The sequence below is a fragment of the Phodopus roborovskii genome, unplaced genomic scaffold, assembly GCF_943737965.1.
Source record: "Phodopus roborovskii unplaced genomic scaffold, PHOROB, whole genome shotgun sequence".
Classification (NCBI taxonomy): Eukaryota; Metazoa; Chordata; class Mammalia; order Rodentia; family Cricetidae; genus Phodopus; species Phodopus roborovskii.
Genome location: NW_026126517.1, coordinates 41,497,235 through 41,520,064, shown reverse-complemented (window position 1 = coordinate 41,520,064; position 22,830 = coordinate 41,497,235). Strand labels below are relative to the sequence as shown.

The 22,830-nt window shown below is 49.7% G+C and overlaps 1 protein-coding gene across 2 annotated transcripts in view; it reads right to left on the bottom strand.

Annotated features, from left to right (window-relative positions):
* Nucleotides 1-1,292: 1,292 nt before the first annotated feature.
* Igdcc3 (immunoglobulin superfamily DCC subclass member 3) overlaps nucleotides 1,293-22,830 on the bottom strand; it is a 42,984-nt gene continuing 21,446 nt past the window's right edge. The window contains exons 3-14 of one of the 2 annotated variants that reach the window (XM_051197763.1): nucleotides 9,044-9,188; nucleotides 8,836-8,966; nucleotides 8,370-8,507; nucleotides 6,898-7,056; nucleotides 5,758-5,923; nucleotides 5,273-5,520; nucleotides 4,942-5,106; nucleotides 4,478-4,669; nucleotides 4,246-4,350; nucleotides 3,172-3,310; nucleotides 2,858-3,065; nucleotides 1,293-1,793 (exon numbers count right to left, since the gene is read on the bottom strand). In XM_051197763.1, the coding sequence (XP_051053720.1) occupies nucleotides 1,596-1,793; nucleotides 2,858-3,065; nucleotides 3,172-3,310; nucleotides 4,246-4,350; nucleotides 4,478-4,669; nucleotides 4,942-5,106; nucleotides 5,273-5,520; nucleotides 5,758-5,923; nucleotides 6,898-7,056; nucleotides 8,370-8,507; nucleotides 8,836-8,966; nucleotides 9,044-9,188 (1,994 nt within the window). In that variant the 3' untranslated portion in view covers nucleotides 1,293-1,595. The remainder of the gene's footprint in view (nucleotides 1,794-2,857; nucleotides 3,066-3,171; nucleotides 3,311-4,245; nucleotides 4,351-4,477; nucleotides 4,670-4,941; nucleotides 5,107-5,272; nucleotides 5,521-5,757; nucleotides 5,924-6,897; nucleotides 7,057-8,369; nucleotides 8,508-8,835; nucleotides 8,967-9,043; nucleotides 9,189-22,830) is intronic. The other variant, XM_051197764.1, reaches the window with a different exon arrangement.

The window sequence follows — 22,830 nt, the reverse complement described above, 5'->3', positions numbered from 1 at the left end:
CCTCTGACCAAGAGAATGGGACAGAGAGCCCTGCCTCCGAGCGGGAAGAGGCCTGGAGTCCTACCATTTAGGAGAGGGGACAAACTGCCCTTCCCACGACCACTTGGATAAGACTCTGGTTTTCTAGCAAAACGCCACAAATTCTACCTTTATCGGCTAATTACCTAAAGTTCAGGAGGAGCAGTCCCTGGAGGGTTGGGGGTCAGGGACTTTATGTTTAACCTTACTTTTAAGGAATACACTTATCCTCTTTATTTTTTCTTTAAAAAAAAGTTTTCCTTCTGCTATTTAAAAAAATGTTTCTGAGTGTAACCAAAAATAGGTATTTTTTCTTTCTTTCTTTTTCTTCTTTTCAACCTAAGTAGTTCAAAGAACAATACAAGAGAACAGAGAACTAAAACGTAAACACACCTCATATAAAAATAACTCCTGGCCACCCCTGCTGACCGGGTAGGTCAGGTTACCTGGGTCCTGTGACACACAGAGCTGGGGTGCCTTTGTGGGGTGTACCCACTCCAAATAACGCAGTACATTCCAGGGACTGGACCCATGTCTGGGCAAGAGACAAGCCTCCAAGTTATGTCCTACTTTCCCCAGACCCAGTGAGTTGTCTGAGGAGGTCAGGACAGGGGTGGATAGACACAGGGGATGGAGGGCAGGTGGTACTCAGGGAGGTGACTAGTTTGGGACAATTTATACTTCAAGGAACAAACTTCCTCTTGCTTTTGGCTTGTTTCATCTTCTCTCTGGCCAATTTCATCTCTATTTCGGTAAGCCCCACGGTCACTTAGCCACGGCCTCCTCTGTTGGGGGAGAGCAGGCAAGGCTAGAGGAGAGGGGGGCTCAGGAGGGTCCAGTGACGACACAGGCCCACACGGAGGGCCTTGAGGCTTGAGGTAGACAGTTTCTTTCACACTTAGATTTGGGACAGTGTTTTTTGTTTTTTGATTTTTTTTTTCTTTCTCTCTCTCTCTCTCTCTCTTTTTTTTTTTTTTTTCTTTTTCTTCTTTTTTCTTTTACTCTGGGCAAGAATATGGGATGGGAGGGGTACCCCAAAGGAGGACTTGAGGTAGGAGTGCATTCGGGCTCTGCGGGGCAGGGGGCTGAGGCTACTGCCCCACTACTCCCAAGGACATTCATTCCGGCTGAGGTAGGTGCTGAGAGTCAAAACAGCTAAAATCCATCCTGAGAAAACAAGATCGAAGCAGGGTGCCAGCATCGGGGCCAAGCCACAGGAGAGACATTTTTGTTGTTGTTGTTTGTTTTTTTTTTTTTTTAAGTGTAATTCACTTCCTCTCTCTTCTTTCTTTTTTGACTTTTAAATTCTGATTTTTAAAGGAAAATATTGTTTCATTAGAAGTCTTGTGGGCAGCAGGCATTGGTGAGGGGACATTAGCTCTAGTGGGCAGATGCTTTCCTGTAGGACCCCCTGGCTCCTGTGGTTTGAGAACCCTGTCCTTCAGTCAAGCTAGAAGCACTGTCACGCTCCTAGAACCATCCAAGTCCCACGGAACAGGAAAAACCTCGTCTTCAACCTGAGAATGGGGCATTGCCCCTTCAGAACACACCAACACTGTCTATTGTCCCAAGTAAACTCACAGAGACGCTGGGACTGCTGGAGGCTGGGTGGCCTGTCCTTCACTGAGGAGACCTACATCCTGGGATTCTGGGGCAGATCCAGGGTCTGCAAAGGGGGGCTTGGCCTCTGTTGTCCTCCCTGGCACAAGGTTGAAGCCTTGAAGCTGAACCGTGGAGACCTGGGTCTCCCCACATGGAACAGAGGTTGCAAGATCCTGAGGAATGAAAGGTTGGGTATGGAACTTAGTATCAGAGCCAAAATCAGTCTCCATCCCATCCCGGGGTGTGGATCCAGCAGATGTGCCTAAACTTTTCATGTTGTGACAGATTGTCATCAAAAAGATCATGCTAGAGGACCGTTCAGTCAAGTCACATAAAGGATCCTTTCTCTCTGGTTGGGCAGTGGTGGCAGAGGCAGGTAGATCTGTGAGTTGGATTCCAGGACAGCCAAGGCCACACAAAGAAACCCTGTCTCAGAAAAGCAAAACCAAAACAAATAAACAAAAAACCCCAAATCCCTTTGTAGTGGGATATTCACTTTGTTGTCTAGGTTGTAAGTTATTTCTTCCTGAATATCCTTTCTCTTTTATTTTGAGACAAGGACTCACTGTGTAGCCATGGATGGCCTGGAACTTGCTATGTAGACCAGGGTAGCCTTGAACTCACAGAGATCTACCTGCCTCTGCCTCCTGAGTGCTGGGGTTAAAGGTGTGCACCACCAAGGCTAGAGTAATAATTTTTTTAAAAGAGGGTATTATGTAGCTCACCTTGTTCTCTATGTCACCAAGGCTAATCCTGGAATTCTGGTCCTCATACCTTCACCTCCTGAGTGCAGCTGGGATTATAGGTATACACCACCATAACCAGTTCACACTGGGATTTTTGTTTTGATTTGGTTTTTGGAGAGAGGGTTTCTCTGTGTAACTCTGGCTGTCCTGGAACTCACTCTGTAGAGCAGAATGGCCTCGAACTCATAGAGATCCACCTGCCTCTGCCTCCTGAGTGCTGGGATTAAAGGTAGGCACCACCACACCTGGCCAGTTCATTCTGTTTTAAGTAAATTTACGATTTTGTGTTGGGTTACATTTATAGCAGTTACCACCAAATGCAGAAGGTTGCAAGCTAGTCATGCCTGGCCATCCCTAGGCCTCCCAGCCTGACTCAGGACCCAAGGAGCATCCCTCACCAGGAAGATCTTGCCCTGTGGTAGAGATGAAGGGAGGGGCACCATGAGGGAGTTCAAGACTGAGGGAGGTGGGTGGGAGGCACAGGCACTCACAGTGGGCCTGGAGCCTGGCTGCCCAGCTGATCCAGTTGCAGGGAACAGCTGCTCCAACTCCTTGGCATCCACATGCTTCTCATGTCGGCCGAGCTGGCCTCCCTCTCCTAGGCTCACTCCATTCAGGGACAGGATACCAGGGTCCCTCTGACTCCGGGGACCCTGAGGAGGGGAGAGCCGATTTTCCACATCCTTACACAGGAGGACCCTAAGAGATGAGCCAAGTGCCAGGGGAGTACCATCAGGGACAGAAGCTGAGGTGTCAGCTCTGCCTCCTTCCCCTGCAACAGTTCCTCCCCAGACTCAGGACCCACCTGCCCCTCTGGCCAAACAGGAGGAAGAGGACACAGAAGACGATGCAGGTGACTCCGATGTGGATGCCGATAACAATGCCTGTGGTGGATGTATGGTTGGTGACATCTTCCTTCCGGCAGTCACATGGGGGACTCAAGGCTAGAGGGCAGGGCAGGTTGGGGCATAGCTTGCCTGGCCTGAAGCAAGACTCCGCAGCCTTCCTCCTCTGCTTGACCCCTTTAATTTTTCCTTTGGGACCCCAGCTCAATCTTTCAGTTCAAGACAGGGTTTCATGTAGCCCAGGCTGGCCTCAAACTTGCTATATAGCTGAGGATGGCCTTGAACTTCTCATCCTCCAGATTCTGCCTCCTGACTGCTGTGATTGTATATGCTATGCCTGGTTTCTGTGGCACTGGGGATGGAACCTGGGGCTTTGTAGATACTAGGCAAGCATTCTTTTTTAGGGGTGGGGGGATTGAGACAGGGTTTCTCTGTGTAGCTTTGGAGCCTGTCCTGGAACTCACTCTGCAGACCAGGCTGGCCTCAAACTCACAGAGATCCACCTGCCTGTGCCTCCCAAGTGCTAGGATTAAAGGCGTGTACCACCACTGCCCCACAAGCATTCTATCAACTGAGCTGTATTCCCAGCCAGGACCAGCTACACCTTGTTTTGTTTTTACAGACTGTTTCATCCTTGCCATAGTATTTATTTATTTATTTATTTATTTATTTGAGACAGGGTTTCTCTGAGGCTTTGGAGGCTGTCCTGGAACTAGCTCTTGTAGACCAGGCTGGTCTCGAGATTTGCCTGCCTCCGCCTCTGCCTCCTGAGCACTGGGATTAAAGGCATGTTCCACCATTGCCTGCCTGCCTGCCACTGTTTTATAAAGTAGGTATAGTTAAATAGTTAACCCTGTTTCATACTGGGAAACAAGAACAGTTAAGCAGCTTGCCCAGGATCACACAGCTGAAAAGCTGAACAGTTAAGCTTTATGCTTCTGTCTACACTGTCCTCCCTCCTACCTAGCCTTCTTGACACCCATTTCCCTCCCTTCAGGCCAGGATGCAGCCCATGTCCTATCCTTAGCCCTCACCTGTCCGCTCAGAGGCTCCCTTCAAAGACACAAAGCGGACTGTGGCGTTTCCATCCCCGTGCTGGTTGTAGGCAAGGAGTTTCACCTCGTACACAGTGCTAGAGTCTGCAAGAAGCAAGGCTACTGAGCAACTTCCCCTTCCCTACCAGGCAGCTTTGTCCTGGAAGGGAAGGGACACCACCCCGGCACCCAGTGTCACACCTTGCCCAGCCCCTTGCCCTTCGGGTCTCACCAAGCTGGCTGAGGTTGTAAGAGGAGACAGTCCCAGGGAGCAAGATGGGGCCGGTGAAGGAGGCTGAGCTGGCTGGGCGGTAAAAGAGCTTGAAGCCCCCATTGTGTTGGGCCAGCCTTGGCCAGGGTTTCCACAGCAGTTGCAGAGAGGAGCTGCCCAACAACCGCACTGACAATGGGGGTGGGGCGGGGGCTAGAGGGCCAAGATGGGAGCAGTCAGGTGGAGCTCTAGCTTTCTCCCTGTGACCTAGAACCAAAGAACCTGACAACCCTCTGACCTCAGGCACAGAGCATGGCCTTAGACAGCCAATTAGAAAAATCCACCCCTTCCTCCCAACACAGCCAGTCCCTGCTGAGCCTCTAGGCCTGGACCTGTGTGCTCACACAGCCTGAACAGGCAGGTGTACGTGATGGTTCTGCTCCAACAGCCTGAGTGGCTATGGTTTGGCATCCCATGTTCCTTACCTTCACCCAGGGTGCTGGCCAGAGTGGGGACAGAGGCTAAACTGGCCCCCCTTGGTGTGTAGGCCTTGATGTAGAAGCTGTAGGCTGTGGAGGGCTCAAGGTCTCGGACCAGGTGCTGGAAGGTGCTCTTGCTAACAGCTTCCTGATACTCCAGCTTGGGTGAGTCTGGGAGGCAAAGGGAGTGTTAAGGGACAGGATGGCATCTTGGGAGCTTTGGTGAAATGAAGTCTTGGTCAGGGAGCAGGGTGTGGAAGGAAAGGAAGGTGTTGGGTTCAGAGGGTTAGCTACAGTGAGGGTGGGTGACAGAGCTTTCCTGACGATCACTACCCACCAGCAGCCTTCCTGATGTGCAAGACGTAGCCAATGATCTCCTTGGTGTGGGCTAAAGGCTCACTCCAAGACACTCGAACCTCAGTGGAGGACACAGAGACAGCGCGGACGTTGCGTGGAGGGCCTGGCAACCCCTCCGCCCACAGCACGGTCAGCCTGGCACTGGCTTGGGATGAGCCAGCAATGTTTTCAGCCACACATTGGTAGATGGCCTCATCTTCAGGACCAACTCCAGAGATGCTCAATGTGCTGCAGGGGAGGGAGAACCTCAGAGGTGGACCAAACCTCCTGCCTGAGAGACTGAGCCCCTCCTTGTCTGAGCAAGACTTATGAGCATAAGGGTGGCAGGCCCAAGATGTAAGCCCTAAGTCCCAGACCCCCATCTTAGCGCGCACACACACACACACCCCGCTAGAGATACACAGGATATTTGAGTCATTTATTTCAGACCACTGTTTCTTCCCATGATCACATACACACACACACCTGTTATTGTTCTTGAGCCTGACGTGGCCTCCTGGACCCAGAACTTGTCCATTCTTCAACCATGTGACATGAGGGGGTGGCTCACCTTGAGCTTGGCAGGTGAACATGGCTGTGGTCCCAGCTGGCCTGGAGATGGACTGAGGATGCTGGACAAACTCTGCTGGGGCTGAGTGGGCACAGAGAAGCATGTAGAGTCATAGGGGCCATGTAGAAAGGAACAGGGACAGTTGAGAGTGAGGAGGTGAGGAGGAAGGGTAACACATCAGAGAAGAGTACTCTGGGTAGGCCAAGAGGGGCTCCCTCTCTTCTTCCTTCACCCCAGGTTCTAGGAATAAGACTCCATCTTAAGGACTATTTAAAAGACTGACATCTGTATCCGAAAGCAATCAAGCAGAGCTCCCTGCTCAGGAAATTGTTAAATAAATAAATGTGCTAATAGGGCTGGCTGCACCTCCAAGGCTGTAATGACAAGAGATGGATGAGCCCCCCCCCCTTCGCCACCCAATTCCACTTTCCTCCAATCCCCGGCCTCAAGCCTCTATTAACACCCAGGAATGGAATACTCCATCACTTTCATGTGGACAGATTAACAGCATATAGCATGCTAAACAAACGGCATTTAAGTTCCTAATTCTCCATTCCCATGCCATGGGAGGAGAGAGAGCCAGGGGAAAGCCCTGGAAATGGAAATTGAGGCTGCTTACAGGCCCCACCTCTTGTGAGCAGGGTGGGAGCTGCTGTGTGAGAGGGAAATGACAGGCACGCTGGAGTGCACAGCAGGCAGGTGTGAGCGTGGAAGTGCCACATGTGTGAATGAAACGGCTCTGCGGGAAGGGACATGTGTGAGCCAGGGGAATGACCTGCTGATATCAGAAAGTGGCAGTGCCTTCCAAGGTGGAGGGGTGGCATTGACGTGAGCAGGGCACGAGGTTTGCAAGTCAGAGAACGCCACATCCCTCTTGGTGCTGGCACTCACGTTTTGGGGAAGATCTGCTGCTGCCTGTGACCTGGCCAGAGACTTAAGAGGGGTGAGGGTCAGGGCTAGGGTGAGGATGGACAGCTGCAATAATAGAAGGTACTGCTCTCTGGCATGAACCAGAGACGCTGAGGGGGCATGGGAAGGGTTTGGCTGCTCTGTACCTTGTACCACCAGCCGGCCCTGGGCTGTTCTCCTCACCCGGGTGCCAGGCCTGTTGGCTGCACAGACATAGACACCCGAGTGCTGGACGGTCACATCTGAGATGATGAGGTTCCCCGTGCCCAGCACCTGGATGCCTTCCACCCCAATGGGGCGGCCATCTGCAATGGAAGTGGAGGGAGAATGAGCCGTGGCAGGAGTGTGAAAGACAGGAAGGATGAGAACATTCCAGAAGGCTTATCCCTTCACCACTCTTCAGGAAGCCCTGACCTATGGCTTTGGCACAGTCCCTCTGCAGAGCTCTGGAAGTGGCAGAGAAACTCACAGCACTTGAGCCTAGCAGCAGGGGCCCAGGTCCTGATTCTAATGTGATGATTGCTAGCTATTGCGTTTGCTGTTACTGTTTTGTTGTTGTTGTTATTTTAGCATCTCACTGCATAGCCTAGGGTGACATCCTCCTGCTTCAGCCCCTAGGTACTTCTAGTTTCTTCTCCTTGAATCCATAGAGGATTTGGAATTGTTCAGCAGTTGTAAACTCCATGGCTGAATATCCAGGATGCTGAGGCATGTTACATGTCCATGAATATAAAGGCTCTGAGAAGTTCCTCAGTAAAGAGCCCTGGTTAACGCTGTTTCCCACACTTGTTAGGCCCCTGAGCCATTCTTTTCTCCTGCTAGGCCATACTTTGGGAAATGATGGAGCAGATGGCCCCTGGAGTGCCTAGTGGCTCCTGATGGCCGCATACTCTTTCCAGCCACTCCCTGGGACCCAGGCCCTCCCCCACCCCCACCCCAGGGATCAGATTAGCACAGCCAGAACACAAGGAGACAGCTCCCCATTCAGACCCTGAAGTGGTGAAATCTACTCCATTATCCCACGCGGCCCCTCCTTCCCCCATCACTCAGCTGCTAGTGTGGCATAGTCTCCTTGTGAATGCCGCCCCACCCCACCCCTCTAGAGGCTCCTTCCCCCAGTGACCTTTCGGGGCTCAGACTAGTGGCCCATCTGCACCCTTTCACTGCTTTCTTCTGCTGCCTGGGGATTCTGGCTAGGGTGACCTGGGAGCAGGCAAGCCTGGGAGTGGAGGGCAGAGCCAGGGTGGTATGCTCGCTAGGATTTTGAAGGCCCAGGATTGCATAGCTGGGGGTGTGGCCAGGGCATAGTGGGTGAGGTGGGAGGGACTGGGTGCTGAGGGCTGCAGAGAGTTCTGGGGCCTAGAGAGACACTGAGGGAGAACTGTCTGTACTCGGTAACCCAGGGAACTAAGCCAGGCCCGCAGTGACAGAGAGAATGCAGCAGCCGACTGACCTCCAGAGAAACGAAGCCCCTCCCCAGGCCACAGGGAGGGAGGGGACCGACCCTTGTGCAGAACAAACACAATTTAAAGTCCCCCAGAGCTGGGTGATGAGACCATGAGACCAGCCCTCCCAGGGGGTAGGCTGGCCAGAGAGCTGGGCTATGGATAAGGCTCACCCAGGCGGCTCCAGGACACAATGGGGCGCGGGTTGCCCGTGGCGACACACTCAAGCACTGCAGTCTGGTGCACTGTCAGGGTGAGGTTCTCAGGCCCCACAAGGATGGTGGGCTCCTTGTAGGCCCCAGAGCCTGAGCCTGGGAGGAGAAGACCACGTTTCCTTATTTCAGTTGGAGGCTTTTCCACCTCCTCACTCCCACTCATGACCCTGGATACACGCACGGCAGCCCCACGGGAGATGTTGGGGAGCCTGGGGGTCCTGACAACCATTCTTCTTCTCCCAGCTAGGCCTCCAGCACGGGGAGAGCCCCGGGATCATTGGGAAGACTTGAGACCAGCCTCGGCTCCCTTGAGCTTGTGCTCGCAGGGCCTCCATATGAACTTGGTCACCCTGGGGAACTGGGTCTGTCTGGGAGTAGACCAGCTGGGGTGGCTGAGAGAATGGGGCGGGCCGAAGGCGCTCACCTGACACAGTGAGCCTCGCCCCATGGCTGACCCGCACACTGGCAATGTTTGAGGCCACACAATGGAAAACACCGCTGTCCTCCGCCCGAAGTCCTGTTATCTGCAAGACCCCCTTGGGCAGTAATGTGTACCTGTTAGGGGAGGGCACAGGTGACTACCAGCACAGTCACTGCTGTCATCCTCGCTGTCCTTTGCACCAGAGGCTCACCTTTCATCGTCTGTGTCAACAGGAATGCTGTTCTTCTCCCACGTGATCAGGGGCTTGGGAAGCCCATGGATTTGGCACTGGAATCGGGCCACACCACCCTCCTCACCCACAGTGGCCTGGGGGTGCACATGGAAGTCTGACATGGCTAGAGAAACAGAAGAGGGGGGACAGGTAAGGCGCACTGTGGAGGTGCAGAGGGAGAGGTGAGGGTCACCCACGGAGGTACCGTCTGCTTGAGGCAGTACAGCCCTCCCCACTGGGCAGGCACACTCTCTTCCCAGACATGGCACAATCTTTAAGAGACCTGGGGAGGAGACACTGGGGAAGACATTGTCATATACAAAGTTCACAACTGAGAACCATACAATCGTGTTACCAAAAGAAAAAGGGAAAAAAAATCTTAATGATTTGAATATATTAACAACATTGTACTGGACTGTATTTATGGCTTCCCTTGGCTGTAGGGTGGACATGGCTGGCAGACCAATTCCAGAATGATGAAGCCCTAGCAAGGCATGTTCGGATTGTGGAGGCTTCCCTTGGAGGGAAGGGTCTCCCAGACCGCACTTAGGAAGGTCACTAGAGAAAGGCACTTCTTCCAAATTGGCTGCCATCTTTTTGTCTGCTGTGACCTGAGCAGTATGTGCCATGTTCTACAGCACTGGAAACGGAAGCCCCAGAGAGGGGACTGGTTCCCCACCGTTGCCTAGTAGGAACAGTGGCAATAGCAGCTTTGCCAGCCTCTTCCTTACCAGGCCCATCCCTCCCTTGCCCTCTGCAGTTTCCACAAGCGCCCCCAGAGGGTAGTGTGTCCATGCAAGGTGACAGGCCTCTCAGAAGACTGTCAAACCTACCAATCTACATTTCAATGTGTCATAAATATTCAAGGACCCCCTCCCCACCTTTTGGGGATCAGATTCACACTTAAACTCTGATCTACAGAGGGGGCCACGGTGGCCCCTTGTACCCCCAGCTGGTTAACTGTTCCTCCCACCCTGTTCCCACCCTGGCTCAGGCCCCACACAGCAAACCTGGAGAAAGGCCCCTCCCATACAAGCTCCCAGCTTCAGCACCCGAACTGAGATTTCATTAAAATCCACTTTGCTTCAAGTGCAGGAAGGCGGTACACCATCTGTCCAAGCTGTAGCTCCTCCCTCTGGCACTCCATCAATTGGGGCAGTGGCTCTCTCCCTCCTACAAGGAGCCCCCCCAATAGCAGCGGGGACCCTGGAGCTTGTTGCTGGCAATCCCTGCTCTAGATTCCCTGGCATGCCTGGACAGCCCTCCCAGTGTCCCTTCTCAGGCTCCCTCAACCCGCAGCCCTGTTCTGGACTCCTGGCATCTCAGCAGCTGGGAAGGATGAAGACGAGGGGCCTTTGTGCCTTCCCCTGAGAGTCTCTGGGGGCTGGCTCCTTTGTGGCCATTCCCCATCTCATTTGCATGTGGTTCATTAAATATAAACATGCATAAAAATCCCCTGCCCAGCCTCCTCCTCTCTGAAGGCCTCCTGGGAGTGTGGTGAATGAGCATGCACAGGTTCTTGTACATGTGTTCTGGGCTGGGTGTTTGCTGGGAAGCCTGGCTCTGTCTCCTTTATCTGCCTGACTGTCCCTGTTGATGTTGTGTAGGTGATCAATCACAGTGTCTTCCAGTGGATAAAGCTCTTGTGGACAGGATCTTTGAGCCTGGGTTTGGGAGGGAAGGCCAAGTGATCCAGCTGGGGCCCTCATCAGGCTCAATGAGAAGGTCCCCAGGGAGTACCCAGAGGTCAGCCTGCCCTGCCTCAGGCCAAAGGCCGTGCTTGGCTAAAGGCCTGTAGGTCAACCCAGGGCTCAGGAATGGAGGTTGAAAAGTCTCTGGGGCCCTGTCCATCTCAGCCTCCAGGAAGGCAGGGCTGGAGACCGATCGGTGGGTGGGGTGGGGGCACCCAGGCTCCAGAGTTTGCTGTCTTGCTTCCTCACCCTAACCCTACCTAAGTAGGAGCTGATGTCCCCTCCTCATTCCAGCTGCAGAGGAGCTGTATCTCCCTAGCCCCGTCCCAGGCCTCGGGCGTGGACTAATGGTTCTGCTGACTGCAGATGCCTCCTCATTACAGAATCAAGTCTTTTGTGTCCCTAAGCCCCCTGACTGGACTCCCTGGAGGCTCTAGAACTGGTTTGAGGAGAGACAGAAGAAGCTGCTGCTTTTTCAGATCTAGGTGCTGGTATGGCGGGGTCTGGCCATTACAGGGCAGCCTTCCCTCAAACCCCCCAATCTCAGAAGGAAACTATCAGCACAGTAAGCTTGAGTATGAAGTGGCTGGGAAGGAATACCAGTGCTGGAAGTGGGTGGGCAAGGAGTCAGTCCTCATGCTAGTGGAGTCATTGGTCTCCTAAAGGTCCCCTGGGGTCCAGTTCTGCCCTCACCGCCTTCATTGGAGTGGACCTGGAGGGCTCTGGGCACTGTTTTGTGGGCACATTTATTCTGAAAGGTTGCTTTGCTTGTCCAAAAAAAAAAAAAAAAAAAAAAAAAAGTGAATCTGTGGCTTCTGTGGGGATGAGGTGGGGTGTGCCTTAGTACCTGGGGCCAGTTTCCTCTCTCTCCCAGGCTAGGAAACCCTGCAGCAGACCGTATGTTAAACCAAGTTACTCTTCCTCCACTTTTTCTTATTTTTTTTTAAAGCTATTATTTAGGCTGGGTGGTGGTGGCATACACCTTTAATCCCAGCACTCAGGAGGCAGAGGCAGGTGGATCTCTGTGAGTTTGAGGCCAGCCTGGTCTACAGAGGGTGTTCCAGAACAGCTGGGTTTCAAAACCCTGTCTTGAAAAAACAAACAAAAATATATATTATTTACCTTATGTGTATGGATGGGTATTTTGCCTGCATCTGTGTCTATGTACCTACCATGTGTGTGCCTGTTGTTCAAATAGATCAGAAGAGGGTGTTAGATCCCCTGGAACTGCAGTTATAGACCGTTGTGAGCTGCCACGTGGATGCTGGAAATTGAACCAGGGTCCTCTGGAAGAGCAGCCAGTGCTCTCAACTGGCCCTTCTCTCCAGCCCTGGCCAGTCTTTTCTTAATAGCTGGAGAGAAGGTCATGAGCATAGACAGAGTTGGTTCCTCAACTTCACCTGGGGAGTCCAGCTGGCCTGTCAGGTGTGTTCTTCTCACAAAGCCTCCTGCTTCCCTGGCCCCTACCTGCCCTTCACTTACTCTTTTGTCAGCCTGGGGCTTATTGAGTAACCTAGTTTATGCAGGATAAATGGAGGGGTAGGTGCCCTCAGGATCCTCAGATTCTTCCCTAACCCTTGCCACAGACTCCAGACCATAGAGCCTACCCAGCTAGGCTGGAGTCCCGGAACCTTCAAGGCTTTCCTAGCTCTCAGACAGGCTCCAAAGCCTTTAGCGACAGGGTAGAACATATTTGCTTCATAAATCTTGTGTGTGTGTGTGTGTGTGTGTGTGTGTGTGTGTGTGTGTGTGTGTGTATTGTTTGCTTATTGTGGGATATTTGTACACTGTGTGAAGATACATTGCTGTGATTGGCTTAATAAAGAGCTGAATGGCCCATAGCTAGGCAGGACTTCCAGGGAGAATGAGAGGAAGTAGGAGATGAATCTAGGCCTGCAAGTGATGCCAGGAGACATGGAGAGGATGGAACAAGAGGTGCAATGCCATGTGATATAACATAGATTAATATAAATGGGTTAATTGAAGTTATAAGAGCTAGATAGGAACAAACCTAAGTTATAGGCTGAGTTTTCATAGTAAGTCTCCATGTCATTATTAGGGAGCTGGCTGGAGGGACAGAGAAAAACTTGTTGCATACAAACAGGCTTTTGAATTCCTCTAGTGTCAGGGTAGAGCATATTTGGTTTACAAGGTGTTTTGTTCTGTTCTGTTTTTTGTTTGTTTGTTTTGTTTTGTTTTGTTTTTTTGAGACAGTGTTTCTCTGTGTAACCTTGGCTGTCCAAGAACTCTGTAGACCAGGCTGGCCTCAAACTCATAGAGAGCTTCCTGCCTCTGCCTCCAGAGTGCTGGGATTAAAGATCTTTAATGAAACTGCCTGACTTCTGTTCTGTTTTTTAAGACAGAGTTTTGCTATGTAGCCTAGGTTGACCTCAAACAATGCAATACTCCTTCTGTAGCCTCCCAGGTGTTGGGATTCTAGACATGAGCTACCACATCCCCACAGAAATCTGTTCTTAGCCAGGTGTGACAGTATTCATGTGTAATCCAGGTATTCAGGAGGCTGAGCCAGGATGATCATGAATTCAAGCCCAGCTTGAGCTACATAGTGGGATTCTGAATCAAAAATGAAAATAAAGTCCCCTCACTTGGTCTTGAGACAGCAGTTCTGGGTTCCTGGGGACTTTTATGTTATTATCTATCTGGGGAAAGGGAACACTGGGCTGCCAGCAGGGCTTCTGAGTTCCCTAGCAAGTCATCACAGTGGTTGATGACTGTGACCTGCTTTAGCTGCTAGACATTAAAGCGTGCTGTGACCCTTGCTGTCCGTGTTCCGCATCTGCAGAAACTTGGTCCTCTGAGGACATTTGTGGGTTCCTCACTTCAAGCTGGGTGACAGAAGCGTTATGAAGTAGGTGGGAGCCCTGCTAGGTGGGAGGAACAGGGGGAAGGAGGTGACAAGCCTTTGTCCTGTGTACTTTTGAAGGGTCTTCCAGCTCCCCTGTGACCCACCATGGGTACTGCCATGGCAGAGGCAAGAGGGGTTGAGAATGAGGGCAGCAATCCTTGGTTGGAAGGGAATAGAAATGAAAGGAAATGGCCCTGGACACCCCTATAAATCACCCAGAGGGACAGGATCTCTTGAGAACCGGATCTACAGCAGTTCAGGGAGAGGAACTTATTGCCTGGTCCCGGGCCTTAGCAGAGGTCAGGCCTGGATTTGATTAGACAGGCTCCAGGGGGTGGGGGGGCAGTGAAAGGTTAAGGCCGAGCTCTGTGAAGGAAGCTCAGGTCTCCCATCTTTGGTTGCAGCTAGATTACTATCTGGTGTGTGGTGATAAAAAGGAGCTGTGGACATATCTGGAAAATTTAGACTTTGCCAAAGTTAGTAGGTGTAGGGTGAGGGGTTTCTAAGAGCTAACTGCCCCATTCTCATATACTCATTCAAGAGGAGATCACTGTGAAGACTTATCCAAAGATCCTGGAGGCTAAACAGGTGCGCGCACACACACACACACAGGTACTCACACAAACATGTGCCCGCATGCACACACACTCATGTATACACATGAGTACACACATACACATGTACACACATGTGCACACACATGCATGCACACACACACACAGGTACACACATATGTGCACACATGCATACACACACACACACACACTCTACCTACCCATCTGTCCATCTATCGCTGTCAAGGACTAGAGCACATAGCATCCTGGAAACCCAGCTCTTCCTCAGCCAACATGTACACTATATAACATTTTTTTCTTACACCAAGCACATGCTACCCTACCCATTGCTTCAAACTTTCCCCTAGAACTGCATTCTTCAGTAAGTCATGTCTGGATACCCATGAAGGGTCAGTTCCAGAGCCCTCTGCAGATAACAAGCATCTGTGAAAACTCATGTTCCTTATGTACATACACTATAATACACTATGTATGTATGTATGTATGTATGTATGTTCTAGGCAAACCTCCCATGGGCTTTAAATCATCTGAGTTTCCTTATTTTTAATTTTTAGTTATATGTGGGTGTGGAGGGGGGGTTTGCATGTGAATGTAGTTCCCTGTTGAGTCCAGAAGAGGGTGTCACAATCCCTGGAGTTGAAGCTATAGGCAGTTGTGAGTGCCTGGCTTGGGTGCTGGGAACTGAACTCGGTCCTCTGGAAGAGCAGCAAGTGCTCCTAACTGCTGAGCCATCTCTTGGGTTCCTAAATTACTTCTTATAGTAATTAATAAAATATTAATTGTTATATCATAATATTTAGGCCTTAAACATTAGGGAATAATGCCAGGAAATGTATGTACATGATCAGTCCAGATGCAAGTCTTTTTAAAAAATATTTTACATAAGAATGTGCAAATATGTACACACATCCTCATACCCCCACAAACACATATATGTATAATCAATCTATAATTTACAATTTGGGAAGCTGAAGCCCACCATTATAGAACTGATATGTACCCAGCTTTCAGCCACTTGATACGTATCCAGGTAAGACTGAGATGTCCTATAAATATAATATACACACTGGATTAGCAACTAAAAAAGGCAAAAGGGAGCTGGGCATGGTGGTGTATGCCTTTAATCCTAGCACTTAGGAGGTAGGTAGATCTCTGAGTTTGAGGCTAGCTGGTCTACATATCAAGTTCCAGGTTAGCCAAGGCTACAGAGTGAGATCCTGTTTCAAAAACACACTAATAAATAAAATAATAAAGTAAACTCTACTTGTGCTTTGTTTTTACTTTCTTGTAAATGTGACTACTAGAGAATCTAATTGCCTGTGGCACTAAAATTCTTTCACTAGCCAATGAGGATCTGAAAACCTCAACTTGTTGCCTATACAATAGCCCTTCCTCCTAACTTCTGAGGTGGGGGCTGTCAAGACTACATCTTCTAAAGGAAGTTCTGGCCCTCAAGTGTCTACACATTTTGACTAGAATTAGGGATCGCAAGGTGGTTTAGCATGTGAGGGTGTTTGCCACTAAGCCCTAGGACCTAAATCCCATCACTGGGACCCACAGCACAGGAGAGAACTAACTCCTGCAAGTTGTTTTCTGACCTCCACACATGCCCCCATAGCATGTGAACCCTCACACCCTCAAAAAGAAATTATTAAAAATAACGAAATAAATTCAATTTAAAAATTTAAATTCTGGCTGGGCAATGGTGGCGCATGCCTCCAGCCTGGTCTACAAAGTGAATTCCAGGATGGCCAGGGCTACATAGAGAAACCACATCTCAAAAATAAAAATTAAAAAAATAAAAAGTAAATTTTTTTCTCTAAGTTCCTTAGACTTCCTGGAACCTTTCGGATGTTCCACGGCAACAAGTTGGCTATTGGCTATTGGCTAAGGGGCCGCCCAACAGATTTCAGTCATAGAAAAGTTCTATCCAAAGTGCTCAGCTAAAGGCTTCAGAGCACTAACCGCTGCTTTCTTCCTCCTCCTCACCGCTGCCCAGTCATAAAGGACCCCATCTGTGCATCCTCATTCCACTCACAGCTCGCCCTCCTCTGGCCACGTGAACACAGAAACAGAGGACAAGGCCTACCCTTGGTATGTTGACCCGTGAGCCCGGCGACTTCACATGGCAAGATTCTGTCCTGTCCCAAGATGGGAAATGTTTGCTAACAACTTTTTGGGGGTAGTGGTAGAGACGTCATGGAAGACTCTGGAATCACACAGAACTGAGTTCAAAGCTCAACACTATAGTTCACCCCAACTTCAGCTCACTATTATGAACTCTGAGAGATTCTTTTTCTTATTGCCTTCTTGTTTTTTGTTTTGGGGCAGGGCCTCCCTCACTATGTAGCTCTGACTGGCTTGGAACTCACTTCCTAGGGGTGGGAAGGTCCTCAAAATTCAGAGATCCGCCTGCCTCTGCCTCTGCGGTGACAGGTTTTTTTTTTTTAATTTTTTAAAATTTATTTTATATAATAAAGTCCATTTAAATGAAAACAAACATTTATAGACGATATTTGGGAATTTGGGCATTGTTCTTTCCAAACTACTTCCTGCTGGTAAGGGGCACTGTCATGGGGGATTCGAAGAAGATTCAGAAATCCTGGCTGTAGTCTGTAAGGCTGCTTTGGGGTGAGAGTTTTGTGCCTGCCATTCCACACGGTTCTCAGAACTTCTGGGGTTTTGGTTTTGTTTTGTTTCTTTTATGAAATAGGTATGCTTCCCTCACTGGGCCAGCTGCTACCTACTGTTGGAGGGGATCAGGAAAACTGAGCTTAAAGAGGTAATGAACGAGCAAGACTGGAGATGAATGACTCTGTCAAGGGTTGAGCCATCTTTCCATGGAGAGGACAAAGCAGAGACTGGCACCTCAAGTCCCCTAGATATGGGCCTGAAGAGAATTTGCAAGGGGATGGTGAATGGGCAGGAAGTTCTTGGGGGTCGCTTCTATCTGACTTCTGCTTGCAGGTTTCATAGAGACAAGCTCTCAGTTGGAAGAGGCTGCTGGGTAATCGAGGCCTTGGTTTCTCTAGTAAAATGTTTATGAAGCCAATAAACTCATGCCTTTATTGGCCAGGCTCATTCCCAATGTTGGATGTGGCTCTCTGAGGCATAGTTAAAACACCTGCTGAACTAGGCACCGAGTGCCACTCTGGCCTCCGTCCAGACCCATTCAGCAGAACCAGCAGTGAGGCCTAATGGAATTTGGGCTCTGGAGGGCAAGGAGCTGTACCCCACCTTGCAAGCTCTTTAATTCCAGGGACACCTGTGTAAATGCCCCATTCCAAAAAGACTAGGGTAAGAAGGGCAGAGATGATGAGGAACCCTGGGTCCTGGGGCAGCTGGTGCATTGCCCCTGCTGCCCTTACCCCAGGGTGGGAAGTACTGGCCTTTAAACACAGTTATCTGGCCCAGGCTCACCCCTCCTAATACTGTTCACATTTCCCCATCATCCAGATCCCTCTTAGCCCTTGACTTTAGCTCTGTTAAGGTGCAATACACCCTGACCAGCTGTGGCCATCAAGATGGTCAAAAGCACAACTCAGTGGTCCTGTGGACTTGCCTGTGGATGGAACTGGAGTTCTGAATCCAAACATGCACCAGGACATGGGAAGGGCCAAGTGGCTGTTGGAATAGCAGGGGAGGGCAGATAGACCCAAGACAGCTTCATAAGACTGTGGTTGGCTCAGGAGCCTGCTGGGCTTTGCTGGCCAGATTTTGCCAGGTGACCCTGCTGAGAAACCTCTATATCCCTGGAGTGCTGATCCCTTCTTGGGCCCCTGAACCCCAGGCTTTCTCTCCTACCCTCTGACTCCACCACCAGCTCACCAATCTCCCCTACCCTGGCCCCAATTCTAACACAAAAGGCAACTTTGTCTTTCAAGTCCCTAGTCATAAATCCACAGCTCGCCCCTCTGTAGCCGCCTCTGACAAATGGGGGCCTGGAAGGGGGAGTGGTGGTGCGGGATGGGGTGTGGAGGGGGTTGCACTCTCCTTAGGAAAGTCTGTACTTCCAACTACTGTCTGCAGCAAGGCAAGACGCAGTAGGCCAAGGCAGGAAGGCAGGGGAGCCCAGGACTGGGGCCAAGGAGAATAAAACTCCACAAAGCCTTAATTTCAATCACTTAGCCAGGAAGTTTGGAGGCTCGAGCTCTTCCCTGGATGCCTCCTCCTCCACTCCCAGCCTCCCATGGAGGGTGTGAAGTATTCATGGAAAGAGGGTATGCTTGCCTATTAAGTATGTGTGCCTAAGGGTGGATATGACACATGGTGGTAGTGTCTGGAGTGTTGAGGGGTGGGGTGAAGGGGGGCAGAGGAAATGTAAGGAAGCCGCTACCCCCACCCCAACTCCAGCTCCTTGTGGCCCATCCACCATGGCTGGGGTTTCCAACGCAGACCCAGTTTCAAATATTTTTTTCCTGTTTTCCTGCCACATATCAGGTGAATATATGTCCTGGGATTTGCTTCAGGAAGTACAGTCACCTGTCCCAGTCACACAACAGACTTGCTGAGCCCACTGTGAGCAGTCCTTCAACACACACACACTCACTGAATGGGAAGCCAACATCAACTCTGGCATCCCAGGAACAAAGCTGCCCCACCCCTGGGCACTGTCCTTAGATGTTCCCATCACACTCTGAGAAAAACCTAGTGAAATCATTACCAAGCTCCCATGTGCTGTCACAAAGACATGGCTGTGAAGGCTGGAGAGAAGGCTCAGCAGTTAAGAGCACTGGTTGCTCTTCCAGAGAACCCAGGTTTGGTATCCAGCACCCATATTGCGGCAGGGGACCCAATGCCCTCCTCTGGCCTCTGAGAATAACAGACACACACATAGTATGCAGACATACATTTAGGCAAAACACCCACACACATAAAACAAAGATTTTGAAACATGGCTCTGAACACAGGCCCTGGGAGCCAGGCATATGCCCTTAATCCCAGCACTTGGGAGGCAGAGGCTGGTGGATCTCTGAGTTCACGGCCAGCCTGATCTACAAGGTGAGTTCCAGAACAGTCAGGGCTACACAGGGAAATCCTGTCTAGGAAACAAACAAACAAAAACAACAACAAAAACTTATATCGGCATAATAACCATGTGTGGTAGGGATTGCCAGCTTTTCTAGGGCTCAGAGAATTTGATAAAGGGGCTGGAGAGATGGCTTGAGGATTAAGAGCACTGGTTGCTCTTCCAGAGGACCCAGGTTCAATTCTCCAGCACCCAGAGGGCAGTTCACAACTGCCTGGAACTCCAGTTCCAGAAGACCCTACACCCATGGCAAAACACCAATGAACATAAAAAGAAAAAAGGAATTTGATAAAAAGGTCACACAGACAATCACTGGAATTAAGGCAGGTATTTGAACTCAAGGTGTCTGACTCCAAACTGAGAGATCTTTCCCAGCACCACAGATGCACTTAGTGAGAAAATACACATTCACAGGCTGTTCAAACACAACTGACACGCCCACAGGAAGACACACATCTTAGACCCTGCAGCCATCACTCCTGACCACTGTTAGAGATACCCACACACAGCAAGCTTCGCTTTAGTTTAATTGCCCCAGGGTTTGGTGTTTTTATAGAGTGTAACTAATTCAGCAAAGCACCATGATGAGATGGTGCTATCACCACACTAATGGCCCCTAACTTCTATTAACACAGGTAAATAAACAGACAAGATGTGCTTGTCCCCAGTGGCTCTTTTCTAAGCAAGTCCAGCCCTTCCCGTCAGAAAAATCTGAGGTGCAGACCTTTCCAGAGTAGGGAGGCCCGGGATACCCCAGTGGGATGTACAAATGGAGAAGTATTTTTTTCTTCAGGCTGGGGGGCAAAGCATGTAAAATGCCAGTGGCTTCTATTGCGGGAGAGCGGGGCTCGACCCAGATCTTCAAATAACTGCTTCTGCAGTCATGGTAAAGTCAAACAAAGTCCTTCTCTGGGCCTCAGTTTTTATTTTGTTTTTCCCACTGTGCAACTGGGGAGTTAAGGCTGTTGAGTTACAAAGTGTTACCCAGATGTAACCTTCAAGGCACCAAGTGCTGCCTGTGGTGTAGGTCAGGGGTGGGGGTGGACTAGGAATGAATCTCTGCTTTGGATTTGAAAATGCCCAGGTCCAGCAGAGGCTCTCTATGCAGACTGTGAGTCTCTGCCAGCGTCAGGGTCACCAATCTTCCTTATGTAAACCTGCCGGGTCCCACCATATCCTTAACTTCCGCTGTTCTGGTCTGGACACCGGATCTCTCGCACCTCCCGGAAGGGCGTCTGGTTAGGGGGCCCAGGCTGGAGCTATTAAGTAAATTGCTTTCACATGACCACCAGGACAACTCAACAAAAACAGACACTTCCCTCAAATTTCCAGAGCCATATATTAGGATTTGTAGGGATTGATGGAGTAGGGGGTTAGGTAATAGAGAGGCAAGCTGGATCAGACATGACTCTAATCAGGCTACGAATCCTTTATCAATTCCAACCTTGGTTTTACTTGTCTGTAAAATGGATGTGGGGAATGATAGAAAAGGTAATACCCAAGATCCAGACCTAAAAATGGAAAAGAGAATATCTCAGATTCTAATTGGGGCTGCAGATACAGCTCCTTTGGTAGAGTGCTTGCCTGGCATGCACCAAGCCCTGGGTTCCACCCCCAGCACCACAAACATGTACTCTCAGCACTCGGGAGGAAAAGCAGGAAGATTAGAAGTTCAAGGTCATTCTTGGCTACATATTGAGTTTGGGACCAGCATGGGCTACATGAAACCATGGGGATCTTTTGTTGTTGCTATTGTTGTTTCCTTAAAGACTAGAGAGGTGCTTAGTGGTTAAGAGCATATACTGTTCTTGCAGAGGACCTTGAGTTTGTTTCCTGCTTCCATGTTGGGAAGCTTACAATCACATAACTACAGCTCAAGGGAGATCTCTGACCTCCAGGAGCATCTGCATTCATGAACACTTGAACACACACACACACACACACACACACACACACACACACGATTAAAAACTTTAAAAGGTTCTAGGACAACACTAGGCAATGCTCCCTCCCCATGCAGCAAAGGGCACTTCTGCATTGTATCTTAAATGCACACTGTTGTTTCCTGGAATGTCTGGTACCTCAACACCAAACACGACAGATAGAGACCTGTAGGCCCTCCACCCCAATAACTCTCTAGAACAAGCTATATCTATTTTCAGGAGGTGGGAGTTTTGTGGCTAGTATGGGACGGTAGTTGGAGGTATCCTAACACCTCAGGAATCATCTGCAGAGGGTTTCAAAAGTTTTCCCATGAAGTCACAGGCATCATCAGACCTACTCAAGAGGAGATTCTCTTCTTCCTGTATACTTTATTAATATCCCCATCATGTGCCAGGGGCCCAAGTCACAAACAAAGGAGTCATTGGACCACCTCCCTCCCTCCCATGGCTAACTGATACAGACTTAGCTTCCCCTTCCCAACTGCTTTGGCTTAGGTAAATCTCATCATTTGCAACTGTTGCTGTAAACAGCACACCCACCTCCATCCTTCTCTCTTTCAGTATTGTGTCTCTCCCCCAAATGTCCCAAAGCCATGATGTTCTTAAAGTGTGGTTAGTGTGTCTCCATTGCTGTTTATCAGAGGACTCTACTTAGATTGGCATTAATGATCTTCATTATTAGGAAATTTCACCTCTCTATGCTCAAAAGACAGAAATTCTGTAATCACGTAAAATAAATTTTCCTTCCCTGAATATACCATGGTTGTTTTGTTTGTTTGTTTTATTTTCTATGTATAGTATTTTGCCTGCATGAGTAAGTGACCTCAGAGGCCAGAAGACGGCACCAGATCCTCTGGAACTGGAATTAAGGATGGTTATAAGGTACAAGGAACCCAACCCAGGTCCTCTGCAAGAGCAGCAAGTGCTCTTAAGCACTGAGGCATCTCCCTAGCAACCTGTGTCCCCCCTTTTAAAAAATATGGTCTTTCTATGGAGACTTATGTTTGAGGCCAGCCTCAAACTCATAGAGATCCATCTGCCTTCCTCTGCTTCCTGAGTATTGATGGTATTAAAAATATAGAGCAGGACACAGAACTATACCATGGAAGTTTATGTTCACATTTTTTTTTTTTTTTTACTTTTCTCCTTCATTTGGCTTATAACTACTTTATACCTTCCCCTGAAAACATTTCCATCTTCCACACCTCCCAAAAGAAATAGCATTCTACAGTTCCCACCCAGCCCTTATCAAAACAGTATTAGAGTCAAGTGACTACATATCTTTCTGCCTAGTCACGTGTGGACTATGAGTCCCATGAGAACAGACAACAGACTAACTTGCCCTCCTATCTGTAGCACTGAGAACATACACACACACACACACACACACACACACACACACACACCAATAAATAGTAAGTCCTCATAAACTGCAGTCTACTCTGAATAGTCTAGGTAAGTCGTTCCTCATCATCTTATTTTGAGACAGGGTCTCCTGTATGGCAGTCTGGTCTGCTGCTTGATGTAGCAGAGGTCGACTTCTAATCAATCCTTCTGCTTCCACCTCCCAGGTGCTGGGATTACAGATATGGGCTATGACACCCAGCTTATGAAGCAGTGGCTTCATGCATGCTAGACAGGCACTCTACCAAGTGAGCTGTC